Raw genomic sequence first — 18108 nt, forward strand, 5'->3', positions numbered from 1 at the left:
AGGAACCGCAGCCCTTCAGAGCCGCTGACCAAGGGGAGGGACCTGCCGCGCTGGCAGGAGGCTCCCGGCTGATAAATTCCACGGGGCTCAGATAACAGCTCCCGGGGACAACTCCCATTGCCAGCGGCATAAAAGAGCAGGGCAGGGGGGCCCGAGCACAGACTCTGGAGGCTGCAGCTCGGCTCAGGTCCTTGCCACTTCCCACCATGGCCACCTACAGCTTCAGGCAGACAACCTCCCCCGTGGCACCTGGCGGCTCCTCGCTGCGTTTCGGTGGAGCTTCCTTTAGGGCTCCAAGCATCCACGGCGGCTCCGGGGGCAGGGGGGTCTCAGTCTCTTCTGCCAGGTTTGTCTCCTCTGGCTTGGGAAGCGGCCTGGGGGGTGGCTATGGAAGCAGCTTCAGCAGCAGCTTCGGGGGAGGCTTCGGGGGGCTGGGCGGTGGCGAAGGGCTGCTCTCGGGCAACGAGAAGGCAACGATGCAAAGCCTGAACGAGCGCCTGGCTGCCTACCTGGAGAACGTGAGAGCCCTGGAGGAGGCAAACGCTGACCTGGAGACCAAGATCCGGGGCTGGTACCAAAAGCAAGGGCCAGGCCCCTCCCGGGACTACAGTGCCTACAACAAGACTATTGAAGAGCTTCGAGAGAAGGTAGGTGCTGGCAGCTCCTGCAAACCACCCCGGGGCTTGCACTCCAGGGGGAAGCACAAACACCCAGGGAGGGAAACCTCAGCAGGGACTGCAGCTGGGGACAGGACAGGGAGAGGAAGGCATTGATGAGTATGGAAGGATCTGCTCTTGAAATGCTCTCCAGAACACACGGAGCAGTCAGCCTGAGGTGCCTTGGTGCCTAATCCTCTGGTGCTTGCTGTTAGCAGAGCATCTCTCTGTACACACACAGCTATGGGCAGCTCACCTCTGGGTGACCACAGAAGGCCAAAGAGAGCCCAGAAGCAACCTGTGGGTCTGTGTGATCAGGAGCAGGACCAGCCTCAGAGGCAGGGACAAACACAGGCTGGGAAAGACAGTCCTGGGACTAGAAAGATTCCATCACCAAACACTTCCTTTCCTTCCACATTTTGCTTATTGAAGCTTGGAACTGGAATAAGAGGGCTGGTCCCTTTGGCTTGTGGGCAAAGGAAGGAATCAATCCCATATCTAATGCAGCACTAATCCCAGCAGCTGATAACAGATCCCTGCAGCTGATACACAGACAGCAGACAGGGGCACAGCTGGGAGAGCACAGAAAGGAAACCTCAGCCCCAGGTTCATGACTGAGGGCACTGCTTCCTGCCTCAGCACAGCCACATTCCCACCTGGCCTCAGTCACTGAGCCCAGCAGGGGCAGCACTGGCAGCCAGGCTTTCTCCTCTGACTTTTCTTTTCCCTCCTGCCTTTCCTCTCTTTACTTAAGTGAGAGGAAAATGTTGTTCCAGCTGCTGTTGTGGGTGTCCTCTCGAGTTTTCAGAGTGGCAGGCAAAGAGGACTTGCAGCCTTCCAGGGAAACTTGAGCAGGGACTACCTCTCACAAACCACCACCTCCTTTAGAGGCTTTCATGGTGCATGAGAAGAGCCAACAAACACCATCCTGAATGCTCTGGGGAATGAGGATGTGCCCAAATCCTTCACAGCAGTGTGAGCCCCACCACATAAAGGACTCCTTTAGTTTAAAGTCCTGCAGACCTTGCAGTCACTTCCCACTGCAGTTCTTCAGTGTGAGGATGGTGAGACTCTGGCACACGCTGCCCAGGGAGGCTGTGGATTCCTCCTCCTAGGGGTGTTCAAGGCCAGGCTGGATGAGGCCTTGAGCAGCTGAGTCTAGCTGAGAGGTGTCCCTGGGCATGGAGGGGAGGTTGGAGTAGCTGAGCTCTGAGCTCCTTTCCAACCTGAGCCACTCTGGGATTCTGTGAGTCTAAACCACCACCCAAACCCTGGCTCACTGAAGCCTTCCCCTCCAAGGCAGCACCAAGCTTTGTCTCACTGTGGCACTTCAGCTGAAAGCCAGAGGAGCCAAGGGACCTCTCCACAAGTGACAGTGGTGGCCAAAGTTCTGCTGTGAAGCTTACTGCAGGCCGTGGGCACTTCCCTGCCCAGAACAAAGCAACCTGCTCTCACTTGCTGTAGCTACAACCCAAAGAGAATCTTAACTCTCTGTCTTCAGAGCAGGAAAGAAGAGAGCAGAGCTGGTCCAGCCCCAGCACTCAGCTCTCTTTCCTTGTAGATCCTGGATGCCACCATCGACAACTCCAAGATCGTGCTGCAGATTGACAACGCTCGGCTGGCTGTTGATGACTTCAAAACCAAGTGAGTCACTCCTGGGAGGAAAAAGAACCTTGGGCAGGCAGGAATCCTGCCTGAAGGGCAGTGAGGAAAGCAAGGGATGCCCTAAAATCTGTGTGAGAACCAGCTTGGTCCTGCCACTGCAGCCCAGCCTTTGCTGCATTTGCCGAGGGCACCACAGGTCGGGGGGGTGTCATGTAGGGTATGGTGAGAAAGGTTCAGTGCTGGGCACCATTCAGCACATAAGCAACCCCAGCAGACAGATGTGACCCAGCAGAGGCTGAGCTGCCTCCAGCAGGCAGCCTGAGAGCTTGGTTTGGCCTTGCCCAGGTTTGAGACGGAGCAGGCTCTGCGCATGAGCGTGGAGGCTGACATCAACGGCCTGAGGAGGGTCCTGGATGAGCTGACCCTGGCCAGAGCTGACCTGGAGCTGCAGATTGAGAACCTGAAGGAGGAGTTGGCCTACCTCAAGAAGAACCATGAGGAGGTAAAACATCCCCAAGTTTGAAAGTGGTGTGAGAAAACCAGAAGTGTGGAGCTCCTCAGGACTCCAACAGCGCAGGAAGGAAGCTAAGGATTCCCCTGTGAGGGTCTAAGGGAACTCAGCCAGAGCTCAGCCCTCGAAGGAGGAGTGGAAGGTTCAGCAGGTTTGCATTTCATGTCCTCTCTTTTGTCTTCTCTGCCCTGTCCACACAGGAAATGGCTGCCCTGCAAGGACAAGTCACTGGCCAAGTCAATGTGGAACTGGACTCTGCTCCAGGCATTGACCTCTCCAAGATCCTGGCTGATATGAGAGACCAATATGAGAACCTGGCTGAGAAGAACAGGAAGGATGCTGAGGCCTGGTTCCACAGCAAGGTAGGAAAACCTCCCTCCTGTGCAGGCACCGAGACCCAAAAACCGCTGCGAAAGCCTCCTGAGCAATGCTGGGAGCCTCCATTCCCCATCTGCTGCTCTCTCTGCTTCAGACGGAGGAGCTGAACCGGGAGGTCGCCGTCAACACCGAGCAGCTGCAGAGCAGCAGGACCGAGATCAGCGACCTGAGGCGCACTCTGCAGGGGCTGGAGATCGAGCTGCAGTCCCAGCTCAACATGGTACCGAGAGCCCTGCCTGCCCCCCGAGCGGTGCCCCCCGTGCCTGCCTCTCCCTGCCCCCCGAGCGGTGCCCCCCGTGCCTGCCTCTCCCTGCCCCCCGAGCAGCGCCCCCCGTGCCTGCCTCTCCCTGCCCCCCGAGCGGTGCCCCCCGTGCCTGCCTCTCCCTGCCCCCCGAGCGGTGCCCCCCGTGCCTGCCCCTGCCTGTCCCTCGAGCAGTGCCCCCCGTGTCTCCCCCTCGCCCCCGTGCCCTCAGAAGGCAGTTCTGGAGGGCACTGTGAGCCCTGCCCAGGAGCAGCCCTTTCCCCCCGCCCAATGCCTCCCCCTGACCCAGTGCCCCTGTGCCTGCAGAAGGCAGCTCTGGAGGGCACGCTGGCAGACACGGAGGCTCGGTTCGAGGCACAGCTGGCACAGCTGCAGGGGCTGGTGGGCAGCCTGGAGGAGCAGCTGACACAGCTGCGTGCGGACATGGAGCGGCAGAACCAGGAGTACCAGAGCCTGATGGACACCAAGACCAGGCTGGAGCAGGAGATCTCCACCTACAGACAGCTGCTGGAGGGGCAGGATGCACAGTAAGGAGCTGTGTGGCTGCACCAAGCCTCCCTGCTTAGCCCCACAGGACCTGGCTGTGCCAGGGTGCCCCTCTGCCCCAGTAACCACAGCCTTGGGCACTCTGGGCTCTCAAGCTCTTAACGAGTCCATGTCCCTGGAAATGTTGCAATTCCCATTCCCAGTGAGTACCTCAGAGGGTTGCTACACAAAAGGTAAACAGTGTCAGGCAGTGCCAGAGGTCAAGCCACAGAGCCATGGAATTGTCTGGGTTGGCCAAGCCCTTTCAGCTCCTCCAGTCCAACCATTCTCTGGCTCTGCCAAGGTTAAGCCATGGACCTCAGCACCACATCTCTGCCTCTTTCAAACCCCTCCAGGGATGGGGATTCCACCACCTCCCTGGGCAGCCTGTGCCAGGCTTTGAGAACCCTTCCAGGGAGGAAGTTTCTTCTGATGTCCAACCCAAACCTCCCCTGGGGCAATTGAAGGCCATTTCCTCTGACCCTATCACTTGTTCCTAGGGAGAAGAGACCAATCCCCACCCCACTCCAACCTCCTTTCAGGCAGTGGTAGAGAGTGAGGAGGTCTCCCCCCAGTGAGAGAGACACAGCTGAGAGGTCAAGTGACAGCTGATGGGCTCCCAGCACGGGTGGTGCAGGAGCTGATGCCTCACAGGATGCCTCACAGGATGTAAGACCAGCACCAACCTCTCCTAACCCTCCTGTGAGCAGTGAGACAGCTCCTGCCTCCTGGGGATCAGAGAGAGGAGATGCTGTGAGGAGAAGGGAAGGCAGGAGGGGGCTGTTTGGCAGCCATGGGGTGGTCCCCACGGGGCAGCACCACTCTCTTCCCATGGAGCCTCGAGGATGGAGGTGGCTCACGGTCTGGGACCAAAAACTGAGGGAGGGGTGGAGAGGTTTGGATGGCATCAGCTCCTTCCTCTCCATGACTGCCTTCTCTTTGCTCTGCAGGATGTTTGGCTCTTCTGGAACTGCAGGTAAGAGTTCTTGCTTTGCAGGAAGCCTTCAGGACCCCAAGGGGTTTGATTTCCTAGAAGGCAGTGGAGTGAAGGCTAGTGAGCCCTATGTCCACCCCTGAGCGGCTGCACTGGTTGCTGTCACAGCCAGGATCCTTAAGCAGCAAAATGTGGCTCTGGCTAGAGCTGAATAAATCTGTCACCAGCTGAAAGCACCTCAGAGCATGCTGCAGTAAGGCCCCAAATGGTTAATCACCCTTAGGTGAAAGGATCCAGGAAATTTAATCTTGGGCAGCTCAGGGGAGCTGCAGGAACATGCAGGTGAAACTCAGCCTTCAGCTTCTAAAGGTCACAGTGCAGGGGGACACAAATCCCTGCTGTGAGGCAGAAAACTTCTGGGAGAAGGGGAGGGGGGCTGAGACCTGAGCTCAGTGCCCACTGCAGCGTGGGGTCCTCTGTGCCACACCTGAGTCATTGCTCTCCTGTCTCTGTGTTACTGCAGACAAAAGGGACAAGCTGGCTGAGGGGAAGTAGCTCTGCAAGCCCTCCAGGGTCACCTTCCAGCTGAGCAAAAGCAGCCAAGACACAGGAACTGAAGAGCAGAGCAAGGCAAGAGCAGGCTTGAGCTGGAAAGCATCACTGAACAGCTGGAGAGGACTCCTGGAGCAGAGGAATTCTTTGGCACACCAAGTTTAGATTGATTCATCCCTTAGGTGATTAACTTGGGAGCTGGGTTGGCTTCTCCATGGTTTCTGGTCCTTCATGTGCTGCTGTAACTGCTCCAATAAAGACAATCTTCTACTTGCAGTCTGAGCCTCTCTCAGTCACTCTCACACTGCTCCTTGTTCCCAGCAGTTAGCCTGCTGCCAGCTGCCTGCCCTCAAGGCCTGTGCCCAGAGCCAGGTGACCCCAGGGCTGCAGTGCCCCAGAGCAGGTCACCTTGCAGCCTGTGTTCCAGGGGACATCAGCAAATCCTTCAGCACTTCTCTCCTTGCCCTTGGGAAGGGATGATGTTTTCAGCCTTCCTCATAACTGACTGCTCAGAACAAACTAATGGAGAGTTCATAGAATCCTGGAAGGGGCTGGGTTGGAAGGGACCTCCAAAGGGCATTCAGTCCACCCCCTGCAGGCAGCAGGCTCATCTCCACTAGAGCAGGTTGCTCAGAGCCTTGTGGAGCCTGAGCTTGAATATCTCTGGGGATGGGGCCTCAACTCCCTCCCTGGGCAACCTGTTGCAGTGTTCCAGCAGCCTCCTAGTGCAGAACTTGTTCCTCACACCCAGAGTAAATCTGCTCTGCTGCCATCTCAAACCACTGTCCCATGTCCTGTCCCTGCAGGCCTTTGGGCACAGTCTCTCTGCAGCCTTCTTGTAGCCCCTTCAGGTACTGGAAGGCTGCTCTGAGGCCTCCCTGGAGCCTTCTCTTCTCCAGGCTGAACACTGAGCAAGGCACAGCCCACAGCCACAGAGCTCCTCTGTCAGGGTGGGACAATGCTCCTCAGTCAGGAGCTGGGGCTTGGCTGGGGCTCAGCAGTGACTCAGGTGACCTGCCAGCATCAGTCAGGGGCTGACAGGGACAATCCCAGCCCAGCCCTTGCATGACAGCACCATGGGGACAGGGAAAAGCTGTGCCAGGAAATAACACCAGACACAGGAGGGGAGGAACAGCAGAGAGGGGGAGAAAAGAGGGCAAGGAGGGAAGTGCAGGGGGACTGAGGTGGGGGCAAGAGCAGCTGGCACGCAGGGGGGCAGATGTTAGGTTTCTCACCTGGGTTTAGTTTATAACTGCAGGGATTTTGTGCCCTGGTTGTAGGGCAGGGAAGGGTTTCAGGTGTGGCTCCCATGCAGTCACTCAGAGGCTGCAGCACAGGTGTGGGTCAGGGGAGTCCTGCTCCCTAAAGGAATGTCCTGAGTGACGGATTGGCAGCAAAGACTGAAGGGATCAACAAGCTGCTTCTTGAATGGAACTCTGTCCTCCTGCAAGGAGAGGCTGCAGTGTGTCAGTCCTGCTAATCCCAGAAGAGCAGCAAGAGAGCAGCTTGCAGAGCTCAGGCATGTCAGGGGCTGTCCTCCAGGGAGGCTCAGTGAGGCACAGAGCCCACGCACAGTGCTGAGCAGGGTGTGAGGGACAAGCTCTGTGGGGACAGTGCTGAGAAATCCCAAAGGGAAGAGAGAGCAGAACGAAGGCACAGGCTTGGGACTGCTTTTTTCCCACTTGGGCAGCTGATTGCCTTCAAGATCCTCTAGGGAGAAATGATGCAGATGGGAGCTCTGTGAGGAGTGAGCAGAGCACTGCAGACCTCCACCAGGACAGACACAGCAGTGACTGGAGATGGTCCTGCACAGTCCTAAGAGGTCATGGATCTGGAAGCAGCCCAGACCTCATGAATTTAGAGACATGGAAGAGATCACTTTTTAGTGGCAGCCAGAACACAGCCAAAGAGCAGAGACAGTGACTGAAAGGAAGGACCTGGCTGGAGAACCTCAGCTGGCCCCAGGATTGAGCCAAGGACTGTCCCAGAGGTGTTCCCATTCAGACCTGAAATGAGATTCACCAAAACACTTCAGATTTCCAAACTTCCACTCAATACCAAACTGGGGATGAATTTTTCTGATGTCTCTTTGCCTTACAGAAGCTGTTACAAAAGGCTCTCCTGCAGCAGGGTTTGACAGAGAAGTCTTCAGCCTGGAGACAGGAAAAAACCAAACAACAAAATGTGTACAAATCAGTGCCCTGAGTGAGCGAATTCTGAGCACACAGACACAGACAGACAGACAGACAGGAATACAGGCACAGAGGCACACAGGCACAGCTTTGCCCCTTCTCTGGCAGCAGAGGGCTGATGGTGCCAGCTCAGCTCCCCCCAGTGCGGGTTTTTCTCTCCAGGAAGGTACCTGTGGAGCCCAGCAGCTGAAGTGAGCGGCAGATGAGGATCCCTGAGCACCCCCAAACTCCACAGTGCTCTGCTGAAGCCTCCCTTGCATTCTCCTTTCCCCTGCAGGACAGCAGCAGCTTTGGATCTGCTCCTGGGGGTTCCAAGTGTTATCTGCCAGCAGCTCAGGACAAGGCACAGGGCCCTGGGCAGAGCAAAGTGCATTTCACCAGCAAGTGAAGCTCAAACTGAAGCAGGAGGCACTGAGAAGCCCCAAAGTTTCCCCTCACACCTCCTGGTGTTTGCTGGAAGTGTTTTGTTGTTTTTGTTGTTGTTTTTGTTTTTTTTTTTTTTTTTTTTGCTCTTGCTTGCTCTGGGCTCCCTTAAAGAGCCCCCCAGCAGCACCCACCCCTCTCAGCTGATTTCTATCAGAGGGGGCTGAAGGGAACTTTTTAACCTTTGGGAGGGTTTGCCTGAACTTGTCCCTGAGCTCCTGACTCCTGCTGATGGCTTTGGCAAGCTCTGCAGAGCCATTCATCTGCCCTGCAGCCAGGCTGGGCCCTTGTGGCACGGCTCCAGGTTCAGTTTGAAACATGTTTCCAGAGCTGGGAAACACCCTGTGGCTGCTGAGAGCTGGGGGGAGGACAGGCTCAGCACCAGGCTGCTGCACTGCCTCTGGCAGCAGGGCTGGGGATGGTTCTTGGCTCCCCAGCACGCAGCCAAGGCTGCACCTCCCCCGAAGCTGCAGCAAGGTCTCTAAAGCCCCTGGCTGATTCCAGCCTCAGCTCATCTGACCTCACCCAGCTGGGATTCTAAACTCGTTTGCTGCTGCTGTGTACCCCCAACCCCCCCTGCTGACCCCAACACTACCAGCAAAGAGGTTTTTTTGGCTTTGTTATTTCAAAGCTTTATTTTAAAATCCCTTTGGTGGTTCCTGGAGCTCAGAGAAAGTTCCTTCCACCTTCACCTCACCCTGCTCTTCTTCCTCCTTTCAGCCCCCAGTTTCTTAGACCCCATGCTCCCCTTCAGCAGCAGTTTTTTGTCCCCACCCTCTGCACCTGCAGCCTGAGCCTTTCACCTGGATAATGTTCCCTTGCTGGCCACGGAGGATTGGGCTCTGCAGAGCCCCTGGCATTGCCACCCTGTCCACAGCCCTCACCCCAGTGGCACACTCAGCAGGGGGAAGGAGCACTTCAAGCTTCCTCCAAACCTCCCTACCTGCTGCCCCTGCCCACAGAGCACTGCCCAGGGCAGTGTCCCTGTCTTTGGGCTCCCACTGCTAAACCATCTGGATCTGGAACCCGGCAGGGCCCCAGACCCCACTCAGGTGAGGGATTCAGGTGACTCTGCTCAGTGCTTCTCAAATCCTCTGCTCAGCAGTGGCCTCCAGCTTGGCCCTGAACATCTGAACAGTTTCCTCTCAACCCAGCCTGCCTCCAAAAGCCTCAGGGATTCCTCCTCCCACATTTATCCTTTCAGCAGAACTATCTCAGCCTAGTGCTGCCCCTCTGGACTGTGCCACCAGCAGCAGGAGGGGAGCTGTGCTCACTCTCCCTGCACAGTGACTGCTGTGAATGATTCCTCATTTTACACTTTCTGTACCAGAAATTCAGACTCCCAGGTCTCAACAGCAGCTCCAAGCACAGGACAGCAGCAAGAACATCTCAGATTCCATTCCAGGTGGGGAATGAAAGAAGAGCTGGTGGGGGAGGAGCTGCTGGCTGCAGGTTTTCCAGTGAAAGGCGAATTTTGGTGAACCTTGACTTTCAGAAGGAGCTGATTCCCAGCCACTAGCCGTGGGGGTTGGTAAATGGGTGCCTGGGTGTGGCCAAACTCACTTTGTTTTTCCATTCTTAAATGTCAGAGAAATAAACTCCCCAGTTTCAGAGAACTATAGCCTCGAGAAAAAAAAAAAAACACTCCCCTGAATCATCCCTTTTGTGTGATTAAAAAAAAGAAACCTCAAGCCCCTGCGATGTGCTGCCAGCTCTGCCTGCCAGCAGTGTCATCAGAATTGGCCTCACCTCTAGGGAGGAGGAATTTCGGAGGGAGGGCTGCAGCTTGGGTTTGTCTCCCAACACCCTCTCTTGAGGATATAAAAGCAGCTGCGGGGCAGTGAAGGCAAACACCTTCCTCTTCTGCACCACCAGCTGCCCTCCGTGCCTCCTGCTGCAGCCATGGCCACGCCCTTCCTGCACAGCTCTTCTTCTACCTACGGGGGCAGCTTTGGGGCTGGGGGGGGCAGCAGCTCTCGCCTCTCCTCCATCCGGGCAGGGGGAGCCTGCCGAGCCCCAAGCATCCATGGGGGCTCTGGTGGGAGGGGGGTCTCCATCTCCTCAGCTAGGTATGTCTCCTCTTCAGGAGGAGGCTATGGTGGGGGCTTGTCCTCTGGGTTTGGTGGTGGCTATGGAGGAGGCTTTGGTGGAGGTGCTGCCTGTGGCTTCGGTGGAGGGGCTGGCTTCGGTGGAGGGGCTGGCTTTGGGGGAGGCTTTGACCTCGGTGGGGGCTTTGGTGGGGGCTTTGGTGGGGGCGATGGGCTGCTGTCTGGAAACGAGAAGGTCACCATGCAGAACCTGAACGACCGCCTGGCCTCCTACCTGGACAAGGTGCGAGCTCTGGAGGAGGCAAATTCCGACCTGGAGGTGAAAATCCGAGACTGGTACCAGAAGCAGGCTCCCAGCAGCCCAGCCAGGGACTACAGCCACTACTACAAGATAATCGAGGACCTCCGGGACAAGGTATGGCAGAGGGTCTGCAGGAGGGCTTGGGCTGCACCAAAGGGGTGCAGCCACAGCCTCCACCTCCTCAAAGCAAGCTCAAAGCATGACTAAGTAGATGTGGGATTCCCCAGCCCCAAACACCCTCTGCTGTGAGCATGCCAGCAGAAAAGAATAGCCAGGTCTGGATTGAAACCCCAAACATTTTATCCTGAAAATAGGAAATCTAAATAAGTGCAGTGGAAGTCAGCAAGGCATGGCAGGAGGGGGCTGGAGTGATCCTGGCTGCTCAGTGATCCACCAGGGAAGAAGGTGCTAGGTAGGCCTCAGAGGCTGAGGACTGAACTCCCCTGTGCAGTTAGGATCAGGTTTCACAAGCTGTTCTCTGGCACCTCACTGGAAGGTGCCTCAGCTCTGGGTTGCCTGTGGAGCACGGGGAGTGCTCACTGCCTGGGGGTCTCCCTGTGAGAGCTCTGAGAGTCACACCCAGAGCAGAGAGCAGCAGCAGCCCTTGCAAGCCCCAGGGCAGTGGCATCACCCCAGGGTCTCTTTTTCTACCCTCTTGGAAGGATCCCAGCCTCAGCAACCACTGAGCATGCACCCAGGACCCTGCTGGTTGAGCATCATTCACAGGACCCTTCCTCTGTGTTTCTTCATCCCCAGATCCTTGCAGCTACCATCGACAACTCCAGGGTGGTCCTGGAGATCGACAATGCCAGGCTGGCTGCAGATGACTTCAGGCTGAAGTGAGTTCACCTGCAGCATGTTTGGCTGCTCTCTCCTGGGCTCTGTTTCTTTCTACAGACAGTTCTCTAAAGTTTAGCATCACTTTACATCCAGAAATTTGCTTCAGCCACTGAAGGAGACACTTTACAGTGATGGAAAAGGATTTTCCCTTGACAACCTCTGAGGGAACAACCCCTGGCAGAGAGAATCAGCGTGGTGAGAGCTGAGTTTGGAACAGGCACAGCTCAGATCTCCCAGCTCCTGTCAGAGGTTGTTGGTGATGCTCTTGCCTGGCTTTACTGGCCCAAGGAAGCCAGGAACAGACTGGGAAGGAGCAGGGTGGTGTGAGGAGGTGACTGCTGGCTGCTGCACTTCCCTCTTGGGCAGCCTGAAATTGAATCAGCAAAACACTGAGGGGCTTGGGGCAGACATCAGACCCTGCTGGGGACCTGAGCAAGGTACCTGAGCAGCTGAGTTACCCTGCAGGGATGTAGCTGTAGGTTTGTGGTGCCCCAGGCAGAGCTGGGCAATCTCTGCTGCCCTTCAGGCCACCTTGAAGAGGACTCTGCCAACAGCCTGTGCTGGATGCCACCCTGCCTGTGGCTGCTGACAGCCACTATCAGCTTCTGCACAGTACTCCTTTTACTCTTCTTTTCAGTGCCCATCAATTCCTTTCCAGAGCACTGCTCCTGCCCCAATCCATAGCAAATCTCATCCTCTGCCAGACCTGCTGAGCACAAATTCAGAGCTGCTCCAGAGCTGTTCCTCCTCACCCTGCAGGTATGAGAATGAGTTGTACCTGCGCCAGAGCGTGGAGTCTGATATCAACGGCCTGAGGAGGGTCCTGGATGAGCTGACCCTGTCCAGAGCTGACCTGGAGATGCAGATTGAGACCCTGAAGGAGGAGCTGGCCTACCTCAAGAAGAACCATGAGGAGGTGAGAGTCCATAACAGCACAGAGAGGAAATTAATTCCCTTTGGAATTTGTGCCTCTTGGGTGGGGAGAAGGAAATACAAACAGCAAAAGCTGAATGGCAGCATCATAGCTTCGTGAGAAGTGTGATGTGAAATAATCCAGAGGGTGTCCTGGGAAGCATTCGGGTGGCCACAAAAGGTTCAGACCTGCTGGGTTCAGTCTGACATCCAGAAGCATCAGAGAGGTCCCTGGGGCAGCTAGGCTGAGCGAAAGTCACCTAGGTGTAAGTTACTGCAGAGCAGAGAAGGGTTCCAAAGGTTCCTTCAGCACCTTCCAGAGCAGGAGGTGGAAACATCTTCTGCCTGTTGCTTTCCAAGAATGATCCCTTTTTATCCGTTGCTTGCTTTGAAAGCAGCCAGGAAATGTCCTGTGTGAGTGTGCAGAGAGCAGAAAGCCTCTGTGGTGACTGTGGCACCCAGCAGGAGCAGCACAGGGGGAGTCAGAGCCTCACCTTCTCCGTGTCCTCTGCCCACGCAGGAGATGAAGGAGTTCTCCAGCCAGCTCAGCGGGACAGTCAACGTGGAGATGGACGCGGCGCCGGGCATCGACCTGACCAGGGTGCTGGCGGAGATGCGGGAGCAGTACGAGGCTCTGGCCGAGAAGAACCGCAAGGACGCCGAGCAGTGGTTCTTCACCCAGGTACGGCTGCTCCCCAGCTGCCCCGGGCCCTCCCTGCTCCCCGTTCTGCGCAGCTGTCCGGGATGTGACAGAGGCTTCTTCCCTGCAGACCGATGAGCTGAACCGGGAGGTCGCCACCCACACGCAGGAGATCCAGAGCGGCAAGTCAGAGATCACAGAGCTGCGGCGCTCGGTGCAGAGCCTGGAGATCGAGCTGCAGTCCCAGCTCAGCATGGTGCGCGGCGGTCCCCAGCCCCCCTCGCCTGCCCCCTGCCCTGCCTCCCTTTCTGCCTTCCCTCCGCAGGACACATTAACCCTTTTCTGCCTTCCCCTGGCTCCAGAAAGCCGGCCTGGAGGCCAGCCTGCGAGACACGGAGGGTCGGTACTGCGCGCAGCTGGCACAGCTGCAGGGACTGATCAGCGGCGTGGAGGAGCAGCTGGCAGAGCTGCGCTGCGACATGGAGCGGCAGAACCAGGAGTACCGAATGCTGATGGACGTCAAGTGCCGGCTGGAGCAGGAGATCTCCACCTACCGCCAGCTGCTGGAGGGCCAGGACGCACAGTAGGTTGCTCCCTACTGGCGCTGTGCTGAGAGAAGGGGAATGAGCTGACAGCTTCCCGAGCAGAGCGGCTCCGGGTGACTAAATCCCAGCACTGCACCCGCAGCATGCAGCCGAGCACTGGCAGTGCCCAGCAAGGTGCCAGGTCCTGCTGTGCCTCAGCTCAGCCTGCAGCTGGGTTGTGCTGCTGGCTTGGAAATGTCACTGCAGCCACTTGGGCTGTGATGGTTCCAGAGGCCTCCTGTGTGCCTCACACAACCCTCTGGCTGCACTGCAGCAGGAGCCTTCAGCCTGGCATTGCCTGCTGGAGCCTTGCTGGGTGGCTTTGGGTTGTTTTCTTTTTTTTTGCTCCTGGTGTTCTGTACTTGTGCACAGAGGTGAAAATATTCAGCACCCCCCGACCCTCCCAGTGCTCCCAGCCAGAAAGGAACCTGGCACTGACCACAGCTTCCTTCAGTGCAATCCAGGTTTCTGTGCCCTGATTTGCACATGGAATTGCTTTGGATTTCTGAGGAGGAATCAGCTCCTGAGATTGTTTCTAAATGATGACATCTTGAGAAGTCTATAGAGACATTTCAGGGCCAAGGAGTGGTGTGACTGCTGCTCAGCTGTGCTCTGGAGCTGCAGGAGCGGCCTTCAAAGCACCTTAACAGCAGCAGGAACAACCCATGGGGGGTCAGGTGGAACCAGGGCCAGTACTGAGTGCTGGTCAGTAACCAAATGATTCCTCTTCCCTGCAGGCTCTCTGGAGTGATCCCTAAGGATGGTAAGGAAAATTTGGATTTAAAGAGGGGCTGAAAGGAGCTGACAGAACAGGAACCTGGCTTTGTGGCTGAGGATTTCTCCTCCCCAGCACAGAGGACATTCCGCCCTCAACCACCACTTCCTTCATCCCTCAGAGACAAACCCACCACACTTGGACTTATTTTATGTGCACTTCTGAAATCTGCTTGCCAAAACGATTCCATTCCCCACCTCCTGGGCTTCTAAAATGCCCAAATCCCAAAGATTCCCAAGTTCACACCACACAAAATGCATCCAGAGCCAGCCTGTGCTGTGCCCTCAGGCTTTGCTGGATGAGGAGCTGGAGGGAGGGGATGGGGAGGCAGCCCCCCTGCAGGGGCAGCTTCTAGCAGTGCTTTTGCAGTGGGATCTGAGGTTCTTCTCTCCCCCCACAGGATCTCTGAGCACTTCAAGGCTTCGCTCAGGCTTGGAGGATGATGCCAAGCCTGGGTCTCGTGACAGGAGGTTCTGAGCAGGGAGTGCTGAGTGCCCTTTGGTGAGACCACACAGGACACCCCTGCAGCCTGCCCGAGGGCCAATGCTCAGAACAGCTCTCTTCTGCTTCTGCCAGATCCAAGAGTGTGCAGCAGCTCAAGGCTGCTCTCCTGCACCTGCTCTCCCCTTCCACCCCTGGCTGTGCCCCAGAGGTGCCAAGTTAGTTTCCTGTCAGTAGCTGTGTAGTTTCCTAAGGAACCTCCCCCCAATAAAGTTTCTGTTCTGCTTCTGCAAACCCCCCCAGGGTCTTGTTGTGTTTTGGAGTCAGTGTGGCAGTGCCACACATCAGCACCCCCCTGGCACAGTGTCACCAGAGCAAGAGCTGCATCAGCAACAATGATGATGAATTAACACAATCATAGAGCCACAGAATGGCTCAGGTGGGAGGGAGCTCAGAGCTCATCTCCTCCAACCTCCCCTCCATGCCCAGGGACACCTCTCAGCTGGACTCAGCTGCTCAAGGCCTCATCCAGCCTGGCCTTGAACACCCCCAGGCAGGAGGCAGCCACAGCCTCCCTGGGCAGCCTGTGCCACACTCTCACCACCCTCACACTCAACAACTTCTTCCTCAGCTCCACTCTAACCCTGCTCTGCCTCAGCTCCAAAGCATTCCCCCTGGGCCTGTCTCCAGACCCCCTCAGCAAAAGTCTCTCTGCAGCCTTCCTGCAGGATCCCTTCAGGCACTGGCAGGCAGCTCTAAGGTCCCCCTGGAGCCTTCTCCTCCCCAGGCTGCACACCCCCAGCTCCCTCAGGCTGTGCTCACAGCAGAGCTGCTCCAGCCCTGGTATCATCTTTGTGGCCTCACTCCAGCAGCTCTGTGTCCTTCTCCTGCTGGGGACAGGAGCAGGAGGCAGGATTGGAGGTGGGGTCTTAGCAGAGCAAAGGAAATGATGAAGATGATGATGAGTGTGCATAGAAAGGGTCATCATTACCTTCTCACAGGAATATTGATTTATAGCCTGAGAAAATGATGCAGAAAGTCTCTGAGCTCTTGGCTGTGGGTTCAGAGGACACAACCTGACTGAAGAGCACTCTGAGAACCAGCCCCAGTCCTCTGATTCCATCTCTGCATCTGTGTCCCTGCGCTTCCTGCAGGAAAAAGTCACAGGGGCTGCTGGTGTGGTCCTGGGGAAGAACCACATGGAGGTTCTCCCAATCTTCAGCAAGCAACTCCACACCTCCCAGAGCAGCAGCACAAAGGATCCTGCCCCAGCATGGACTGTGACAGGCATCACCCAGCCAGAGCCAGCAAGCCAGGAGCTTCTGGAGCTGAACCACCAAGTGATGGCTGCAGGACATTCACCATGAAGTGTCAGAACCTTCTGCCTGTGCTTAACCTGCAGCCTGGAAATTCAGCTCAGGCCTCTTCTCATCTCCCAGCTCAACTAAACCAGAGCAGAGCAGCTGGGGACTGTGCCCCTCCTCTGCTCCACCAGCCTGGGACTGCTCAGAGCAGTTGGTGCCATCTGCTGACAGCAGGGCACCTCCTCAGCAGCCACCACTGCACTCTGAGGAGCTTCCCAGTGCTGTGGTGCTGGTGACAGAGCAGAGTCCAATTTGGCTCTGCAGGAAGTGTTTTGCCCTTTTCCATGGATCCTCACCACTTGCTGATGGAACTGGGTGGCATCTTTCCCAGCTTGGGCAGGCTGAGCTTCCCAGGAAACACTTCTGGGTCCCAGAGCAGCTTTGGGCTGTGCCAGCTGTGCTGCTCCTGATGGGGGATGCTCTGTGAAACCCTCAGGGAGCAGGGCAGAGGCTGAGCTGCCTCACAAGCCATCAGCTCACTGCTGTGACCCTCCCTGAGCAGCAGAGGTGAAGCAAAGGCTTTGGCTTACCTCACCTGATGGGCACAGCCTGGGTTTGTCTTTCACTGCCCTATTCCATTTGCCTGCTGAGCTGCCAGGCTGCAAAATCAGCCTGAGCTGAGCTAAGCTGAGCTGAGCTGAGCTGAGCTGAGCTGAGCAGGATGTTGTTGGTTCTATCACAGTTTGGGGTTTAAGTTAGGCTTTCATTTGTCTGCTGCTTTCCAACCCTTCTCCCTCTCCAGCAGCTGCCACCAAGCTGCAGCTCCTGGCAGCAGAATGGTTCCTGCCACACCTTACTGCAAAAACAAATCCCCAGCGATCAACCCCCCAGACAATGACAAATGCCAGCAGCCCCAGACAGGGAATTGTGTGAGGAGGAATCTGTGGGATGGAAGTGGCAGAGAGAGAAGCAGCAGGTGCGGAGCAGAGCCGAGCCAGGGCCACGAGGAGGAGCTCAAAACCTGCCCTAATCCCAACAGGCCAGGAGACAGCCCAGGGAGGGTGAAAGGCAGCAAAAAACTTCACATGAGACACAGGAACCAAGATCCCTTCCGGGTTTCCTCCAGCTCTGCTTTGCTCCATCTCCCCGAGCCCCCCACTCACAGCAGCATTGCCAGGGCAGGGCTTGGGGAGCCCTCAGCTGCTGAAGGCAAACAGCTGCCCCAGCTCTGAGAGCCCAGTGCCCACCTGGCTCCTCACCTCTTCCCAAACCTTCCTCCTCGATCCACCCCTTGCTCACAGTCTAGAACTCCCCTGGCAGCCCAGCTGTGGCCGTGGGGATGCCTCACAGTTTGCCACCTGCTGAAAAGTTCTTCAGGAGCCAGCCCGGCCCCAGCCTGGCCCCAACTTGGCCCCAGCCTGGCTCCTTCTCTGTGGGGTGGAAGGAGCTTGGCAGAAGGCTGCTGAAGCTTTCAGACTCTGCATGGTTGCCAGCTCAGTCTGCAGAGCTTTGAACTCATCTGAACTGTTCAGGGGCCATTACAAACCCCAAATATTTGCTGTAGATAAGCATGGAAATATCCTGCCATGGAAATAATATCCTGGCATGGAAATATCCTGACAGCAGGAACACCTGGGCCAGCCATGGCTTTGCCACCTGCTCTAGGACTGCTGAGACACCACTGCACCTCCAGCAGGGAGAAAGGCAGTGAAAGGCTCAGGTACCCAATTCTCAGGTGTTTCACCTGGAAATGGGCAGCTGAAGGGCCGAGCTGGCCCCTCCCCACCTCGGGCTGGGGTTTTGCTCAGGTGGCAGAGGCTGGATGGCTCCATCCCAGCCCCGTGTGGCTGAAGCTGCTGGGCATGGTGCTGGCAGCTTGGCAGAATATGCTGGGGCCGGGGGGGTGTCACAGGCTGCTGATGGAGAACGAAAGAAAGGCTCCTGAGGGAGCAGAGCCTGCCCAGCTCTCCAGGCAGCCTGCACGGGAGGAAACTCTTCCGTGGCAGGCAGGAGAGCAGCACAGATTCGCTCCACGGTTAGAAAAGCGTCTGAGGCAGAGCTGCTCCTGCTCCACACCTCCTGATTTCACCAGCCACACCTCAGCATTAGAATATGAAAAGAGAAAGAAAAAAAAAATCCAACAACCCAAACAACGCCGAGGGAAGGATCCGGTGTGTGCCTGCAAACAACAACAGCTGTGCACTGCTCGGGAAGGCTGCAGAATT

At 56.8% G+C, this 18108-nt stretch overlaps 2 protein-coding genes across 2 annotated transcripts; both read left to right on the forward strand.

Moving 5' to 3' along the window:
* The first annotated feature begins 206 nt into the window (after window positions 1-206).
* LOC128978873 (keratin, type I cytoskeletal 19-like) lies at window positions 207-5439 on the forward strand. The gene is made up of 8 exons (XM_054396907.1): window positions 207-647; window positions 2218-2300; window positions 2607-2763; window positions 2973-3134; window positions 3245-3370; window positions 3719-3939; window positions 4888-4913; window positions 5395-5439. The coding sequence occupies exons 1-8, from the start codon at window positions 207-209 to the stop codon at window positions 5424-5426; spliced, it is 1248 nt and encodes a 415-aa protein (XP_054252882.1). The 3' UTR covers window positions 5427-5439.
* Window positions 5440-9940: 4501 nt separating this feature from the next.
* On the forward strand, window positions 9941-14615 carry LOC128978870 (keratin, type I cytoskeletal 15-like). Its single transcript, XM_054396901.1, has 8 exons — window positions 9941-10501; window positions 11144-11226; window positions 11987-12143; window positions 12660-12821; window positions 12910-13035; window positions 13142-13362; window positions 14101-14126; window positions 14539-14615. Exons 1-8 carry the CDS (start codon window positions 9941-9943, stop codon window positions 14613-14615), a joined length of 1413 nt encoding a protein of 470 aa, XP_054252876.1.
* The last annotated feature ends 3493 nt before the right edge of the window (window positions 14616-18108 follow it).

This window comes from Indicator indicator, chromosome 39 (genome assembly GCF_027791375.1).
Source record: "Indicator indicator isolate 239-I01 chromosome 39, UM_Iind_1.1, whole genome shotgun sequence".
In the NCBI taxonomy this organism is placed as follows: Eukaryota; Metazoa; Chordata; class Aves; order Piciformes; family Indicatoridae; genus Indicator; species Indicator indicator.

Coding starts and splice junctions, on each gene's coding strand:
- LOC128978873 (XM_054396907.1), top strand. CDS start 207: ATGGCCACCTACAGCTTCAGGCAGACAACCTCCCCCGTGGCACCTGGC. Junction 648..2,217: donor TTGAAGAGCTTCGAGAGAAG/GTAGGTGCTGGC, acceptor CTTTCCTTGTAG/ATCCTGGATGCCACCATCGA. Junction 2,764..2,972: donor TCAAGAAGAACCATGAGGAG/GTAAAACATCCC, acceptor CTGTCCACACAG/GAAATGGCTGCCCTGCAAGG.
- LOC128978870 (XM_054396901.1), top strand. CDS start 9,941: ATGGCCACGCCCTTCCTGCACAGCTCTTCTTCTACCTACGGGGGCAGC. Junction 11,227..11,986: donor GCAGATGACTTCAGGCTGAA/GTGAGTTCACCT, acceptor CTCACCCTGCAG/GTATGAGAATGAGTTGTACC. Junction 12,822..12,909: donor AGCAGTGGTTCTTCACCCAG/GTACGGCTGCTC, acceptor TCTTCCCTGCAG/ACCGATGAGCTGAACCGGGA.